This window comes from Nothobranchius furzeri, chromosome 12 (genome assembly GCF_043380555.1).
Source record: "Nothobranchius furzeri strain GRZ-AD chromosome 12, NfurGRZ-RIMD1, whole genome shotgun sequence".
In the NCBI taxonomy this organism is placed as follows: Eukaryota; Metazoa; Chordata; class Actinopteri; order Cyprinodontiformes; family Nothobranchiidae; genus Nothobranchius; species Nothobranchius furzeri.
This window is the reverse complement of record NC_091752.1, coordinates 25,146,044-25,161,789: the sequence shown is the minus strand read 5'-3', so window position 1 is coordinate 25,161,789 and position 15,746 is coordinate 25,146,044. Positions and strand designations below refer to the sequence as shown.

The 15,746-nt window shown below is 40.5% G+C and overlaps 1 protein-coding gene across 1 annotated transcript in view; it reads left to right on the top strand.

Moving 5' to 3' along the window:
* Positions 1-5,796: 5,796 nt before the first annotated feature.
* Positions 5,797-15,746, top strand: part of perp (p53 apoptosis effector related to pmp22) — a 12,034-nt gene continuing 2,084 nt past the window's right edge. Inside the window, exons 1-2 of the mRNA XM_015944596.3 lie at positions 5,797-6,139; positions 14,651-14,791. Coding sequence (XP_015800082.1) covers positions 5,935-6,139; positions 14,651-14,791 — 346 coding nt within the window. The 5' untranslated portion in view covers positions 5,797-5,934. The remainder of the gene's footprint in view (positions 6,140-14,650; positions 14,792-15,746) is intronic.

Here is a 15,746-nt window from a genome sequence, read left to right as displayed (position 1 = left end):
CTGTTGGTCCACCTGAATAAGCAAACTAGGACATATCAGGACCCGCTGCAGTTTGCTTATCGCCATGGAGTTGGAGTTGAAGATGCCATCATCCAGCTGCTTCAACCAGCCCACTGTCATCTGGACAAAGCAGGCAGCACTTTGAGGGTCATGTTCTTTGATTTCTCCAGTGCATTTAACACAATCCAGCCTGATGTACTTTGCCAAAAACTCCAGAAGACACAGGTGGGGGCCTCATCTATCGCCTGGATTAAAGACTACCTGACAAACAGACCACAGTTTGTGAGGCTGAAGAACTGCACATCAAACCAGGCGATCAGTAACATTGGAGCACCACAGGGGACTGTACTCTCACCATTCCTTTTCACCCTGTACACCTCAGACTTCCAGTACAAATCAGAGACCTGTCATCTACAGAAATACTCAGATGACTCTGCAGTCGTTGGGTGTGTCAAAGATGGACAGGAAGCTGAGTACAGAGAGCTGGTGGAGCGCTTTGTGGCATGGTGTGGAAACAATCATCTGACCTTGAACGTGAACAAAACAAAGGAGATGATTTTAGACTTCAGAAGAAACAGGGTGGAGTCAAACACTGTTTCCATCATGGGAGAAGAAGTGGAGGTGGTTGAGGAATACAAATACCTTGGAGTTCACCTGGACAACAGACTGGACTGGAGAAAGAACAGCGAAGCCGTTTACAAGAAGGGACACAGCAGACTACACTTCTTGAGAACGCTTAGGTCCTTCAATGTCTGTAGCAAGATGCTGCAGATCTTCTACAAGTCTGTTGTTGAGAGTGTAATCTCTTCAGCCATCGTCTGTTGGGGTAGTAGCATCAGAAGCAGGGACCTGAAAAGGCTCAACAGCCTAATAAAAAAGGCTGGTTCTGTTCTGGGGACGACTGTGGAACCACTGGAGGAGATAATGCAAAGAAGGATTCTCCAGAGAATCAAGAAAATGATGGACAACCCTGAGCATTCTCTTCACAAGACTGTCCGACAACGGAAGAGTGTCTTCAGTAAGAGGCTTCTTCAGTTTCGCTGCAACACTGACCGCTACTGGAGATCCTTCCTGCCAACAGCCATTGTAATATACAATAACTCTTTGATGACTTGATTATTATTATTATTCTGAGCTACTACAGCAATCAATTTCCCTCTGGGATTAATAAAGTATTTTTGAATTGAATTGAATTGAATTGAATGAAATGAATTATTTCATTGAATGATTTATATATATATATATATATATATATATATATATATATATATATATATATATATATATATATGGTAATCAGTAATGTTTGATATGACAAGGCAATCGTCACCCGCACTCAGACACAAGGACAAATTAAAGTGAAGTTAAACTCATGACACATAGATATTTCTTTACTGCAGATCAGAGCATCCGGTATCTCAAGAAGGCGTGATGTCTGAGGTTTTCTTGGTAATATCCCTTAACATGGCACGTTCCGATTGGCCAAGAATTCATAACATGAGAATATTAAAACAGAATCACTAAGGTGATTCAGCAGTCACATTCCAGCTTTCCATCATTCAGCATTCAGTTCTAGAGAACACTTCAGAACGGCCGTCCGGAGGGAAAACTCTTTAACCCTGAGCATTTTTGGCCAGCTGCCAAAACCCTGCTAAAAGCTGCCTACTGCTGACACAGCAATCGGTTACTGCAGAACAAAGCTGATATTGTTCACACTCCTTAAGGGTCCTCCGAGACGCAAATGGTTCCATCCATCTGTTGTGACCCGAGACATCTCTGGACTGGAGAGTCGGTGCTACGGGTATTCTACAGCCCTCGGTGCCAGAGGTCATCCGACCTCTCTGACCTTCGGATCCACGAAGAGGGTCTCCAAGAAAGGGTGAGGTAGACACACAGATAGCGTCTGATGCTTTTTGATAAGAATCAACTACATAGCTTAACGCAAGCCAAATTCTTCCCTTTTGCACCCAGAACTCAGCTCTTCTAGATGCGAAAGTTCTGATAACATCATATTTACACTTAGTCACCATACATCTCGTTCCATCCACCTAGATCCATCCATTCACAGTAATCTTAGTTAACTTGTCATGTTTTAACTGTTTGAAAAATAAAGTCTTACTTTTTATAAACCCTGAATCTTACTTGAATCAAGACGAAGTGTTCTACAATCCCTGAATAAACAAAGATTCCTTGAATCTTCTGATTAAACATCCAAAGACCAAGCAGGTTGATATTCTATATTTATATAGAACATCCCAGCTTACTGGTCATAAGTAGAGGTAATATATTAAGATTAAATGCAACAATAGTTAACCCTAAATTAAATAATTTCATTAAAAAATAATATTTTAAACAATGAACAATATGAGTTTAGAACTAAACATTCCACAGCAATGGCAATAATGGAATTAACGGATAAAATATCAACAGCAATTGACAATAAAAATTACTTCATTTGTGATTTCATTGATTTGAAAAAAGCATTTGACGTCATTGATCACTCAAGGTTACTTCGAAAATTAAGTCAGTATGGAATAAGAGGTTTTCTGTAATTGGGTTAAAACTTATTTAGAAAAAAGGAAACAGTTTGTTCAGATAAAGGACCATAAATCAAAACTATGTGAAATTAATTGTGGAGTGCCACAAGGGTCGGTCCTCGAACCAAAACAGTTCATTTTGTTTATTAACAACTTGGTAAATTTATCTAAGACACTCGGTACCATTCTGTTTGCAGATGATACAACACTGTTTTACTCAGGATCAGATAATGAGGAGGTGGCTAAAGTGATAAATGATGAACTGATTAAAATTAAAAACTGGTTTGATATAAATAGATTGACACTGACCCCTTCTTTCCACCGGAGCCGTCAGCAGCAAGTTACTGCAGCAGCACGTCATAGTTGCTGATAGGAACCGCTGTGGTCAACAGAACCTTTTCCACTGGAGCCGTCAGCAGCGCAAGTCGGCCACGTCTCAGGAGCAGCATGTCGCGGCCTTTACGCGCCGGCTCTATTTTCTACGCGTGACGCCTCTGAAACGGGTCATGTTCGACATTTTTGGGGAAGGAAAGACAGGAAATTGGACACGAAGCTCTCAAGATTTACAGAATAAAGAAATGTACTGCCTTCCGGTTGCTTTACTTTAAAAAAAGTTACTAACTGTGCGGCCCCGTGAGAAGTTATCACCTAGCTAGCGGTCTCTTTTGTTTTTCAGGTCCGTATTGGCGATTGTGACGGGCCAAGCATCAGCTTACCCGAGCAAGATGTGCTTCTGCAGTAATGTGCTGCTGACGGCTCCGGTGGAAAGAAGGGGCCGGGGACACACCGGCCGCGGAAGCGCCGCAAAGCGCCGAGAAGCGAATCGCTCACGAAATTCGGCCGCTGCTCGCCGTTCCTCTGTGTGTGTGTGTGTGTGTGTGTGTGTGTGTGTGTGTGTGTGTGTGTGAACCTATGGTATGAACCAGTTGTTTCTGCCAGTTGAATCTCTTGGAACCCGCTCCAATTCTGCAGCTGTATCCTAGCAGTTTCTTCCAAAATGGGTACGTAAATAACCATGTTTTTCGGGGGGCGTACAGCTCCTTGTGTTTCTCAACTTACATAATTAATTTAAAGTCATCCATCTTAACTGCTTGCCTCAGACTTTCTGCCTCTCTGTTTGCTCCGGAAGAAAGACACCCAAAACCACACCCCCTTCATGTGGTAACACACGCACACAAGTTCGATGTGTGTGTATGTGTGTGTGTGTCCGTGTGGTTTTTCTGCAGTGTCTGATTACAAACACATTTGACTATTGCGGAATTTTATTTTGAAATGCTTTATTTTGTTAAATTTACCCGCCTGCCTCTTATGTCTAGGTTTGACTTCCTGCCAGAATTGACGCAATTCACCCACGGCTTGCGAAAAAAATAGAGCAGACGCCGACATGATCGCTGCACGGCGCGGGCTGGAGCGCCGGCGCTTCGGCGGCCCATGTGGTCTATAGAATAGCTTAACAAGGGCGCCGAATGAAGGCGGTCCCATTTTCACTGCGCTTCCGCGGCCGGTGTGTCCCCGGCGTAATAAAGACAATTTCATACTGTTCAATGATAAAATGAACAGTGATGTGTCATTGGAAATTGATGGGATTGAAATTCAAAGAGTAAAAGAAACTAAATTTCTTGGAGTTCTTATTGATGAAAACTTGACATGGAAATCACATATTAGTTAGATAAAAGGTAAAATTGCCAAATCCTTAGGAGTATTACATAGAGTCAAGGTTTTAGTGACTAATTCTGGTTTGTTGGCGTTGTACAATTCACTGATTTTTCCATACTTGACTTATTGTGTAGAAATCTGGGGAACAACATACAAAAACTATACACAACCCGTATTTATTTTACAGAAAAGAGCTTTGAGAATCATCAATTATAGTGGCTGTGGAGATCCATCAAACCCGTTGCTTAGTCAATCACCTGACCTGAATGGTATTACATTAATCTCAGAGAACAAAGTAAGGAACTTTGGTGTTATCTTCGACCAAGACATGTCATTCAAATCCCAAGTTAAACAGGTTTGTAGGATTTCCTTTTTCCACCTTTGGAATATTGCTAAGATTAGAAGCATCCTTTCCAGGAGTGATGCTGAAAAACTAGGTCATGCATTAATTACATCAAGACTGGATTACTGTTAACTTTATTTTCTCTCTAAGTGTTTTTCTCCCCAGAAGAAGCTACAATGATGTTCAGCTGAACTGTGGTGGCCTCATGGAGGGGGCCATCGTCTAGCACACTGCCGCTAACCACTTAAACATTCTCCCTCTCCTGATGATAACTTTTTGCTTTCCTTGACGTTGGATGTGCTACTACTAGTTTACCCGTTTAATTATAGATCCACTAGGATAAATACAATAAAGTTTATCTCTCACCAAATAGAATATTTACTAAGAAAACACAATATAACTATAGACACATTGCTTGGTGTGTGTGTGTGTGTGCGTGCGTGCGTGCGTGTGCGTGTGTGTGTGTGTGTGTGTGTGTGTCTGCTCTGTCTTCTCGATCCCCAGTGAGTCGTGGTGGATGGCTGCTTATACTGAGCCAGGATCCTCTGGAGGTTTCTTCCTGTTAAAAGGGAGTTTTCCTCTCCACTGTCGCTAAATGCTTGCTTAGTATGAGGATTGCTGAGATAGCTGGGTTCCTTATATAGGAAATATTTTTTCTGATTGGCTTAATGAACTGACCTGGATTGGAATGTTTACTATGTGAAGTGCCTTGAGATGACTTTTGTCGTAATTTGGCGCTATATGAATTAAACTGAATTGAATATATAAATTGATATAATTGATATACTGATATGTATATAAATTACTGAAATGGCTGTGTGTGTGTGTGTGTGTGTGTGTGTGTGTGTGTGTGTGTGTGTGTGTGTGTGTGTGTGTGTGTGTGTGTGTGTGTGTGTGTGTGTGTGTGTTTATATCTTTGTGTGTAATTGAGCAGTTGTCTTGATCCACACACTAATTCATGCTCCTCCAATCACACCTCCTCCCCAACATGAGCTGGGGAGAATCCATTACTGCCAGGTAATATAGGTGAATGTCATAAATGCAGGATGCCATAAACCTCTGAGATGGTCTAATGGTTTTATTTAAGTTGACTGACTCTCTAGCCTGGCCAGCCATGCCAGTTCTTCCTGAAGAGAAGCAAAGGGCTTGCATTGAAATAATCCCACCCCCTGAGAGTTCTAACCGAGCCAATGGCTGCGCTTGGCCCAACCCTGAGCCCAACCCGATCCAACCAGAACGGGTGCGTGCCTCTGTAGGGTGAGGCTGATCTACTTGTCTCCCATCTACACTTTCACCGTCTCGACTCTGCGTAAAGACGCACAGGACGCGCGCTGTTCCACTGTGTCTCGCACTCGCACGGATCTCAGTCACAACTCTCCTCAGCTTCCGAACGCAGCCATGTCGTTTCGCTGTGGGATCGACTACACTCGGTGCAAGTGCATCCTGCCCTTGCTGCTGATCTTCGCCTGTATTTTTGACCTCATCGCCATCGCAGCCAGGTCGGGATGGGTGGAGAACGAGAACAAGTCCCACTACGGCAGTATGTGGGACGAGTGCCGCGGCAAGAATGACGTCTGGGACTGCAGGTCGCTGATGGAGAATCGTAGGTGTTCCTTTCTGACACTCATAAAAGTCTACTATAGTCAACAGTCATATTAATCAAAGGGATTTTTTTAAGTTACAGCAGTTTTGCTAGAGGTCTAGACGTGTAACTGCAGCCTGAGGAAAGGAGGAAGTACGACAAAGTTATCAGTCCGGCGGGATGAACTTTGGTCTCTGCATTAACTCTTTCTTTTTAGAGTTCCAGTTGGGAAAAACTGGTTTAATTCAGGTAGTTTATGCCTAAACTCGCCAATAACATACTTTTTTTATCCTGTAAATAATTAATTTTATTTGTTTGAGTCAAACTAACAAACTCCAGAAGTCACGGGAGTCATAAAGAAAACACTAAAATGCTTGATTATTGAATTTTTTTAATTATTCCACCCCCTTCAGTAGGATTATCCTGAGTCAAAATCAGATTAATTCATAACCTTTTATAAACATTTAGTTATGAAAACTACTTCTTATATAAGAGTAGAGTTACTGTAAAAGGGCATTGCCCCAATTACCTCTAAAATATCTAGTTTGCAAACTACATAATAGTAATAATAATGAAGACAAATGAAGACATAATAGTTTTTAAATAGAATCCATTTAAATAGTGAAATGTTTTTGTTGAAAAGTTTTTAATATGAAGTCTTCTTCCCAAAACTACTAACATGTGTGTCTGTTTTTTAATCACTGTAGTGATTTATCACTCACCTCAGATGAAGGGCTTTATTCAGTGTTCCATTTTCCTTTATTTTCTCCTACCTCGCAGAAAGTAAAGCATGCATTCTCCCAGGAAAGACAAAAAAAAAGCAGCAAAGAAAGTTTCTTCAAGCTTTAGGAAGAACCTGTTCGTGTGAACCTGCTCCGACAGTTGGTTGGAATTACTTTAATTGGAGAATAACTTCAAAAACAAACACCTCGGGCACATTTGGAGCATTCAGAAACCACCAAATGTCCCAAAAGAATAAAGAGAACCAGAATTCAATATGGCCAACTTGTTAAGTTATTTATAGGCAAATGGAACAGTGAAGAGGTCCAGTCATAGACCCATAACTCAGTGACACACGTGGAACAACAACTCCGGTTCTTTCTGTGTTCTCCCAAACTCTTTTTGTTACAACAAAGAGAACATTGTTGCTCTCTGCTTAGGCTCAGGAAAGAGTCAGTCAGTGCAGTGAGGAAAAAAAGGCTACAAGTTTGGATTTGCATGTTCCCAGTGAAGAGATAACGCCTCTCTTTTTACAGTTATTTAATTAGTTTGGGCATGTTTCTGCACAAAACACACTCTCATGTTACAGTTGCACAATCGCAGCTTGATGCCTGTCGTTCTCTGATCAGAAGAAATAATCCCAAATGCTGAGCTTCTCCCAATGACACAAAGAAAGATGAAACATTTATTATCCTCACAAAAGCTCCACAGGTTCTAGGATAATAACAACTAGGAATGCACCGATATGAAAATTTGGGCCAATATCCAATATTAATATAACTGATTAATATAACTGATATTTTCAGATACATATCCATCCATCCATTTTCTGTACCTGCTTGTCCATGCAGGGTCGCAGGGGGCTGGTGTATGTATGTATATTTGTAACATTTTATTTTTACATATGATCTTAATATTAACATGTTTCTTTTTAATGTACTTCCTAAACAAGTGATGTTTTGTAGCAGATAAACTAAATACAGAAGAAAAGAAATGCATTGATTGTTAAAAATCTCTAGTGAAGAAGAAAAGAAGAAGAAGAAAATATCATTTCTATAGCACCTCTCAAGATAAAAATCACGAGGCGCTTCACAAAAGCAAAAAATGTAAAAAATAATTTAGAAAATGGTTAAAAATATATTTAAAATGAGCAAAAAATAGATAATTGTGATTAAAAAATGTTAAGAAAGAGAGAGAGTGAATAGGAAAGAGGGAATTCAGTGGATCCTGAGGAAGGTGGAATAGGTGGGGAGAACAAAAAGGTTAACATTAAAAGAGCAGTTACCAACATTAAAAACACCTGGTTAAAACTTATTAAAAGTTTCACCAAAACAGAAGGTGTTTCTAAATCCACAAAGTTGATAAAAGTTCTAAAACAATTCATTGACATAAAACACCTGGTTAAAACTTATGTTTAAAGTTTTACCGGAACAGCAGGTGTTTTAAAAACGAAGTCAATAAAATTGCAACAAACGAAGTTAACCTTAAAAACCAACGAACACAAGATCCCACAGGATCACTCAAGAATTTAACTATAAAAGTTAAACTCATCAAAACGAAGGATCGAACGAACGAAGGGGTTAAAATAAAACAAATCATGGAGAACAGCAGAACCCCTGCACTGCTGCCTCCAAAAATACTCTCAAAAAGGTTAACATCAAAAGAGCAGTTACCAACATTAAAAACACCTGGTTAAAACTTATTAAAAGTTTCACCAAAATCAGTGGATCCTGAGGAAGGTGGAATAGGTGGGGAGAGCAGAACAAGGAGAGGGTGATGAAGGTCATACAAAAGCCAGCTTGAACAAGTGAGTCTTCAGCTGCTTTTTAAAGGAGACCACTGAGTCCACTGATCTCAGGCTCAGGGGGAGAGAGTTCCAGAGTCTGGGGGCCACAGCAGCAAATGATCTGTCACCTTTGGTCTTTAGCCTGGTGCTGCACAACCAGTAGGCTTTGATCACTGGACCTCAGGGACCTGCTGGAGGTGTAGGGACTAAGAAGATCACCAATGTGAGATGGTGCTTGTCCATGTAAGGCCCTATAGACCAGAACCAGGATCTTGAAATGAACCCTGAAGTTGACTGGCAGCCAGTGAAGCTGGAGGAGAAGCGGGGTGATGTGGGTGTGTTTGGAGGACTTGGTCAGAAGCCGAGCACCGGCATTCTGAACCACCTGTAGATGGTTCAGGGAGGTTCTGCTCAGACACATGAAAAGAGAGCTACAGTGGCGTGAGGAGATGAAGGTGTGGAGAACTGTCTCAAGTTCAGAGCGGGACAGAATGGGACTCAGCTTAGCAATGTTCCTGAGATGGAAGAAGGAAGAGCGAACAAGAGAACTGACATGAGAATCCAGGGTGAGAGCTGGGTCAAAGGTCACGCCAAGATTCCTGACGGAAGGTTTGGTGTGAGAAGCAAGCTGACCAAGAGAGTCTCTGACTTTGGGAACCAGCTTGTCTGGGGCACAGATGAGGATCTCAGTCTTATCTTCATTCAGCTGAAGAAAGCTCCCAGCCATCCAGGTTTTAATAGAGTCTAAGCAGGTGTGTAACAGCTGCAGCTTAGACATCTCATGGGGCTTAAAGGAGATGTACAGTTGGATGTCATCTGCATAAAGATGGTAGGAGATTCCTTGGAATCCTTTGAGTGTGTTTCCTTTTTTCTTAATGCATTTCTAAAGTATTGGATTGGGACTCCGTATCAGCAGATTCTTAATCAAATGACTCGGAATTGGATCGGGAGCAAAAAAGCGTGATTGGAACATCCTAATAACCCATAACCTCAAAATAACAGGATGCATCATTTATGAGACAGGCAGTTCTTAATTATTGAGCAAAAAGATCTCTAATTTCTGTATTGTAGTGTGAAAATATAATCTAATTCACTTTTTATCTATTTAATTTAGCATTTAAGACTTTGGACAGAATAAATATAACGAATTCTCGAGGGACGTTTGCTCTGCTCCGTGTTTTGTACTCAAACTAATTGGTTGACTGTCAGACAAAATGAAAACACTCATTAGCTGCTGTCATAGTTCCGATAGTTTAGCAGTCGGCTTTCTCACAGCAGCAGCAGCAGCAGCGGAGAATCCAAACATCTTTATCAGTTTCCACTAAACACTGATTAAAACACATATTTGTTTTTTAGTTCCCATGCTGCCTCTGTGCTGGTGTCATGCACCCTCATGGTTTGTGAGTCAGAGTTGGACTTTACTGCTGTTTAAGCCGGATTCTTCTGCCTCGGCAGGCCTGAAAGCCATCCAACAAAAGGTTACAACAGCTGCCAGAAGCACACTAGCTGGATAAGAGATAGATATTCCCTGAGGTTTCTGTGGCTTGCATACTTGTGAGAACTTTGTAAAAACCAGGGAAACAAACACACACGCGCACGTGTGTGTGTGTGAACTGTTTCGTTCAGATGGAAGGAGGCTGCACAACAACTGCAACTGCTCTCTGGACAGCAATAACAAACATACATTCATGTTTTATTATCTGTGTGTCATCAGAAACTATCCAAACATGATATTTGGCACTGGCTGTCCCCAACGGATCTGTAGCTGTTTAACCCTCCCACTGTCTTTATGGGTAACCCCGCGAGGAAAGTTGACCATTGAGCAGGATTGATGGTTTATCCCTTGAGGTCCATGTGGCAGGGGTGAGGTGGTGCTCACTCCTCACCCCTGCCACATGGACCCAAGCGATAAACCATCAATACTGCTCAATGGTCCACTTTCCTCGCGGGGCCACACCCGTTAGGACGGTGGGAGGGTTAATTGTAACTAGATCTGCATAAATCAGATAAAAGATTAAACGCAGATTTTAAAGCACAAATACAGGAATAAACAGGTGCAAAATAGTTGAATTTGCCAGTTTTTGACATTTTTTTTCCATTTAAGTCGTTTGGCCAAGTTTGAGCATCAGATGTTTGTAGAACTATAGTTCAGTTGGTGCACATTACCTGAAACTGTGAGACTTGCAAAGTAATTTCAAAAGCAAGTTTTTTTTCCTCTCACTTTCTGCTGCGAGGCAAAGTGAACAGTTTCAAGACCAGACATGATGATTTTCTTTAAACTTACTGACAGACTTTAAACAGGCTGAAGCCAAAATGATGTTGAAAGGTTTTGCACCAGATATCATAAAATAAATGTTTTTTACTCAGACTGCAAGAACATTAGCATGCATGTGCTCCTGACAGCAAAAAACTGTTGACATAATTTAAGGTGGAAGATCATTTCTAAGAAACTCGAAGTTTTTTTTAAAAATTGAAATGTCATTTGGCAAACAAAATAACCATATTACATTAAACTGTGTTGCCTAATAGTTGAAATAAATGATCTCATAAATATTAGGAGACTCCTGGGTGGAGCAGATGAAATTATTAAGTAAAGGTGTGGGAGAAGTGTGTAATCCTTCCATGTTTGATCTCGAGAAAACAGATGTTGAGCAGCTGGATGGTATACGATTATAGCTAGAGGTAGACTGATATTGGTCCTTTCATTACTGAATCTGAAATGTAGGAGGAGCTGATATATAATGCTGGTTATCATGGCTGATCTCTAAACATTTGCCACCCTTTTTACACAAAAATATCACTAATAACATCAGTTGATGCACAAAATTTCTAAAGCTGAATCGGTTTTTGAACTCTGAATTTAACAAACTGTCAAATCTTTGCTTTGTGCACTGCTCAGTGTTAAAGTCAAACACCTAAATAAAGTTAGAGTATTTATTATGCAGATGTTATTGATGAACGTAAAATTTAAACTAAATTATGCATATCAAGTTGCCCGAAAATGTGCCCGACTGTAAATCAGCTTTACTAATGTAAGATGTTGGCTGATGCTGATATATACTATAAACAGTAAATATTGGCCTGATAAATGACTGACATATCGGTCTACATCTAGTTATAGCGCTAACAGACACCTTTAGATATAGAGTTAAGTAAAAAAAAATCTTTGGGATTACATTTGCTGATTTCTAAATTATCATCATTTGCACAAAAATAATGAAATCCACTTCAGTATTATAAATTTGAACCTGTACAGAAGAGGATTGGGACCACTGGAAAGGAATAATAATGCTGACTTTAAAGGGATACTTTGCAACTTTTTCATATTTTAAATAATTTTCTTGAGCCAGTATGTACTCAAGTGATCCTTTACAGGGTTAATGAAAGGCCACCCAGCCTCTGTCGCCTCCTGTGGCCAGAATATTCCACTTGCAACTTTAGACTGGTGCGCAGCTCTGTTGGTACTTGGAAAAAATGGAGCTGACATCCTGGCGCTGCAGTCTGGTTCCAGCACGTTTCCTGCATGTTTTAGATCATGCACACAGCTGATTTGATTAATTTAGTAATACATCCCTCCTGTAGACACTAAGGAAGGCTGGGGGGAGACATTTCAGCTGTTAGATTAAAGCGTTAAAAAGACGAATGCACAGCGATGAGATCTTTGGTTCTACAAACAGACACTAGGGGGTGCTAAAAGTAAGCAAAAACTGTCTAGTAATTTTAATCTCAGAGTTCTGACTTTTTTTTAACATTTGAGAAAAAAGTCAGAATTCTTTTTTTAACCTTTTTTCCACAGTATCTGAATATAAAAAATATGCTATTTTTAGTTATCAGTAAACTAAATGCTGTACAGAAACAACTTTAGCTTTCTAAGTATTTCTGCTGTGCTTTTATTTAATAACTAAATGACAAAAAAGATGCAATTTTACCTGCAGCATGTCAGAGGAGAAACAATTGTCTTAAATCACAAATAATCTCCAAACAGAGCTTCTTAACCAGAACAAAAACATACTGGAAAGCAGCAGATCATTTATTTAGTGATGTTGAAGATAATGAAAACAATTAAACCTTTCTTTTTTTATGAACACAAGTTGAAGTCAGAATTCAGTTTCCTGAATCTTGACACAACAGCGGAAAGAGAAACTGTTGTCAAGAAGTTTGTGTGCACTGTGCATTTAAACATCGTCTTGTTCTAGAAGATGAAACCAGTGGAACCAGTCTGCTGCGTACAGGAGGAACAAAGCCTCAGGCTGAGGCAGGTCAGATGTTACCAGAACAGGAACATGGCTGTGAATAATTTAGAGGCGTGGACCGTTTCAGCGACAGCCAAAGTGGGTCGAGCTTAAACTGTTAGTGTTCATCAGCGTTAGTCAGTGACTGATCCTCTTTCAGTCTTAAACTTTGACATTAAAATTCACTTTGAGATGATTTTAAAATAAGAGTTGATGTTTAGATCACATTCTGGAGATGAGAGGTGCTTATGGATGTCATCACAGTCAGAGCTTAACCAGCTTCCTGCTGAGATGAGGTGTTTTTCAGGGTGGGGCTCCTTTTAGTTTCCAAAACAAATATTGTTCTCTTCACCTTTCTCAGAGAGTTCATTCAGGTAGCAGTGGGAAAGTGTTGCAGAGCAGCAATGACAATTAAAGACAACAGTCCGAATTAAAGTTAGGGGTGGATTCACTTGCATAATTGAATTCACATCTCTGTTAGGTCCATTTTAGAAAAGCATAATGACAAAAAATATGAGTACAGGAAGAATAAAGAGAGATTTGCATCAATAACATTTACTTTCCTTGGTATTTGATTGGACATAAAATATATAAAAATATCTGTATCCTTATCAAATGCTCGATTTGGGCACAAAAGTAAACAATCAAATAAATAAATACAATTCCTACAAACACGTTCATGTCTGCAAAAAAGCAAGAAAGGCATCTGTGTCTGAAATTATATAACTTTACGAAGTGTTTTAGGAGGGTCGGAACATAACCTGACAGGTAAGACTCAGGGCGCAGTAAGAGCTCAGGTGTTCCTCGTTTTGAAACCATAATAAAGAAACCGTATACATATGCAGATTTAGAGAGAAAATCTGAAATTAAAGTAGCTTCTGGTTTTGTTTGGGCAACGGTGGCACAGGAGTTAAGTGCTCGCCCCGTAATCCGAAGGTTGCAGGTTCGAGCCCCGCTCAGTCTGTCGTTGTGTCCTTGGGCAAGACACTTAACCCACGTTGCCTGCTGGTGTTGGTCGGAGGGGCCGGTGGCGTCAGTGCTCGGCAGCCCCGCCTCTGTCAGTGCGCCCCAGGGCAGCTGTGGCTACATCGTAGCTCATCCCCACCAGTGTGTGAATGTGTATGTGAATGGGTGAATGACTGATTGTGTTGTAAAGCGCCTTGGGGGGTTCCAGGACTCTAGAAGGTGCTATATCTAATACAGGCCATTTTGTTTACATCATCAGTGGTCATACACTTTATTGTCATGAGATCATATTGTAAACTTGTGACCGTTTAAAGTGACAACGTGTAGTTTTTACCATTAATCTCTGGAAATATCCGTCAAACTGTTGTTGTAAATGAATTAAAAGATTCCCAGTTGTTGAGAAATATTGGCAATTTCATAACATGTAACCATAAAAATCTGGTCTAAAATACATGGGAGCAGGTCTAAGTCTGTGGGCGATGCCATTTTGGATGCCATGTTTCCTTCTACGGAAGTCCGTGAGGACAAAACACATTTACTGATTTGTAACAAATGGTTACAAAACTTTCACCAATAACAAATGTTTTGATTTACACATTTACCTCTTCACTCTGGTGTGCTTGTCATTTTGTTAGAGGTTTATTTTTGACCCTAATGGCCATCCGTTGGTAAGGTCTTACTCGAACACGAACAATTTAGGTGTGTACTGCCCCCTATCGCCTGGGAAAATACACGCTATCACTTTAAATGTTTTATTTCAGTTTGTGTGACACTATGTATTAAATAAAAAGAGAATAAATAAATATACACCTATTTTTGTGACTCCAGCTTGGGCGATCGCTGTGGCTGCTCTGATGATCATTGGCTTCCTGCTCCTCATTCTTTGCCTTATCTTCTCCTTCATGTCTTTGTGTGGCCAACTCAGAACTGGACTTTTTATTCCCATTGGAATACTTCTACTCATCGTTGGTAAGCAACACACACACTCACACAGACATAAACAAATACAAACACTGTTTACATGATAAAACTGATACTACTGGTTTGAACCTGGGCTGAGATTTTCTCAAGAAGCTAAAAACACAAAGAGCATTAATCAAATCACCTTTCCTAAAACAGATTATCCGACTTCTGGTCTCATTGTGACAGGGTCCTGTTTGCTTTAAAGATCTGCAACAGACTCTTTTTTTATTTGAAATATAATTCATATGAAAGACATTTCTTCAAAGTCGAAGTACATCTGTTTCATTTCATTTCATTCAAACCTCCTGGGGTCTCACTCTCATTTATCAAACATTGCGTAGAGTCCTTACTAAAACCGTACTTAAGCTCAGCAACAGAAATGTACTTACGCCAAGTAGGTTTGTGATCAATCAAACATGGAGTACGCACAGCTGCACGCAATCTCTGCTTCATAAATCCGAGACTAACAAGAAAGGTTCTCGGTTGCTTTTTAGTCACATCCCGCCCTCACCACACCCACTTACTGCCATAAATAGTCAACGCAAAGTGCCTTGTGGATCTCATGCATGTACATAAGCCGGCTTGTTGCAGCATTTCGATCACGACCGTAAATCAAGGAAGCGCTATTTCACAAGCAGAAACTGAGGTACCTGTGGGTGAGGTGGAGAAATGAAAGGAAGTGCTTTTGCAAAACAAATAAGAGAAAATCCGGAGTGGCACAGCATTGCTGAAGCCGTCAATGCTGAGTTCTTCAGAAAGATACATGACGGATATAAAAAAAAAAAGATCTGATCGTGATTCGATCCCCAGACTCCCGAGTGAAAGTCGTGCGCGCTAACCAGTCAGCCAAACGGAGATCTCCCCTGTACAAGTAGCCAGGGTGCATGATCAATCAGGTCACAGTGACAGGACACACACACTGTCACAGACGCATGGCATTCTGTCTCAATCTGTCCCCCTG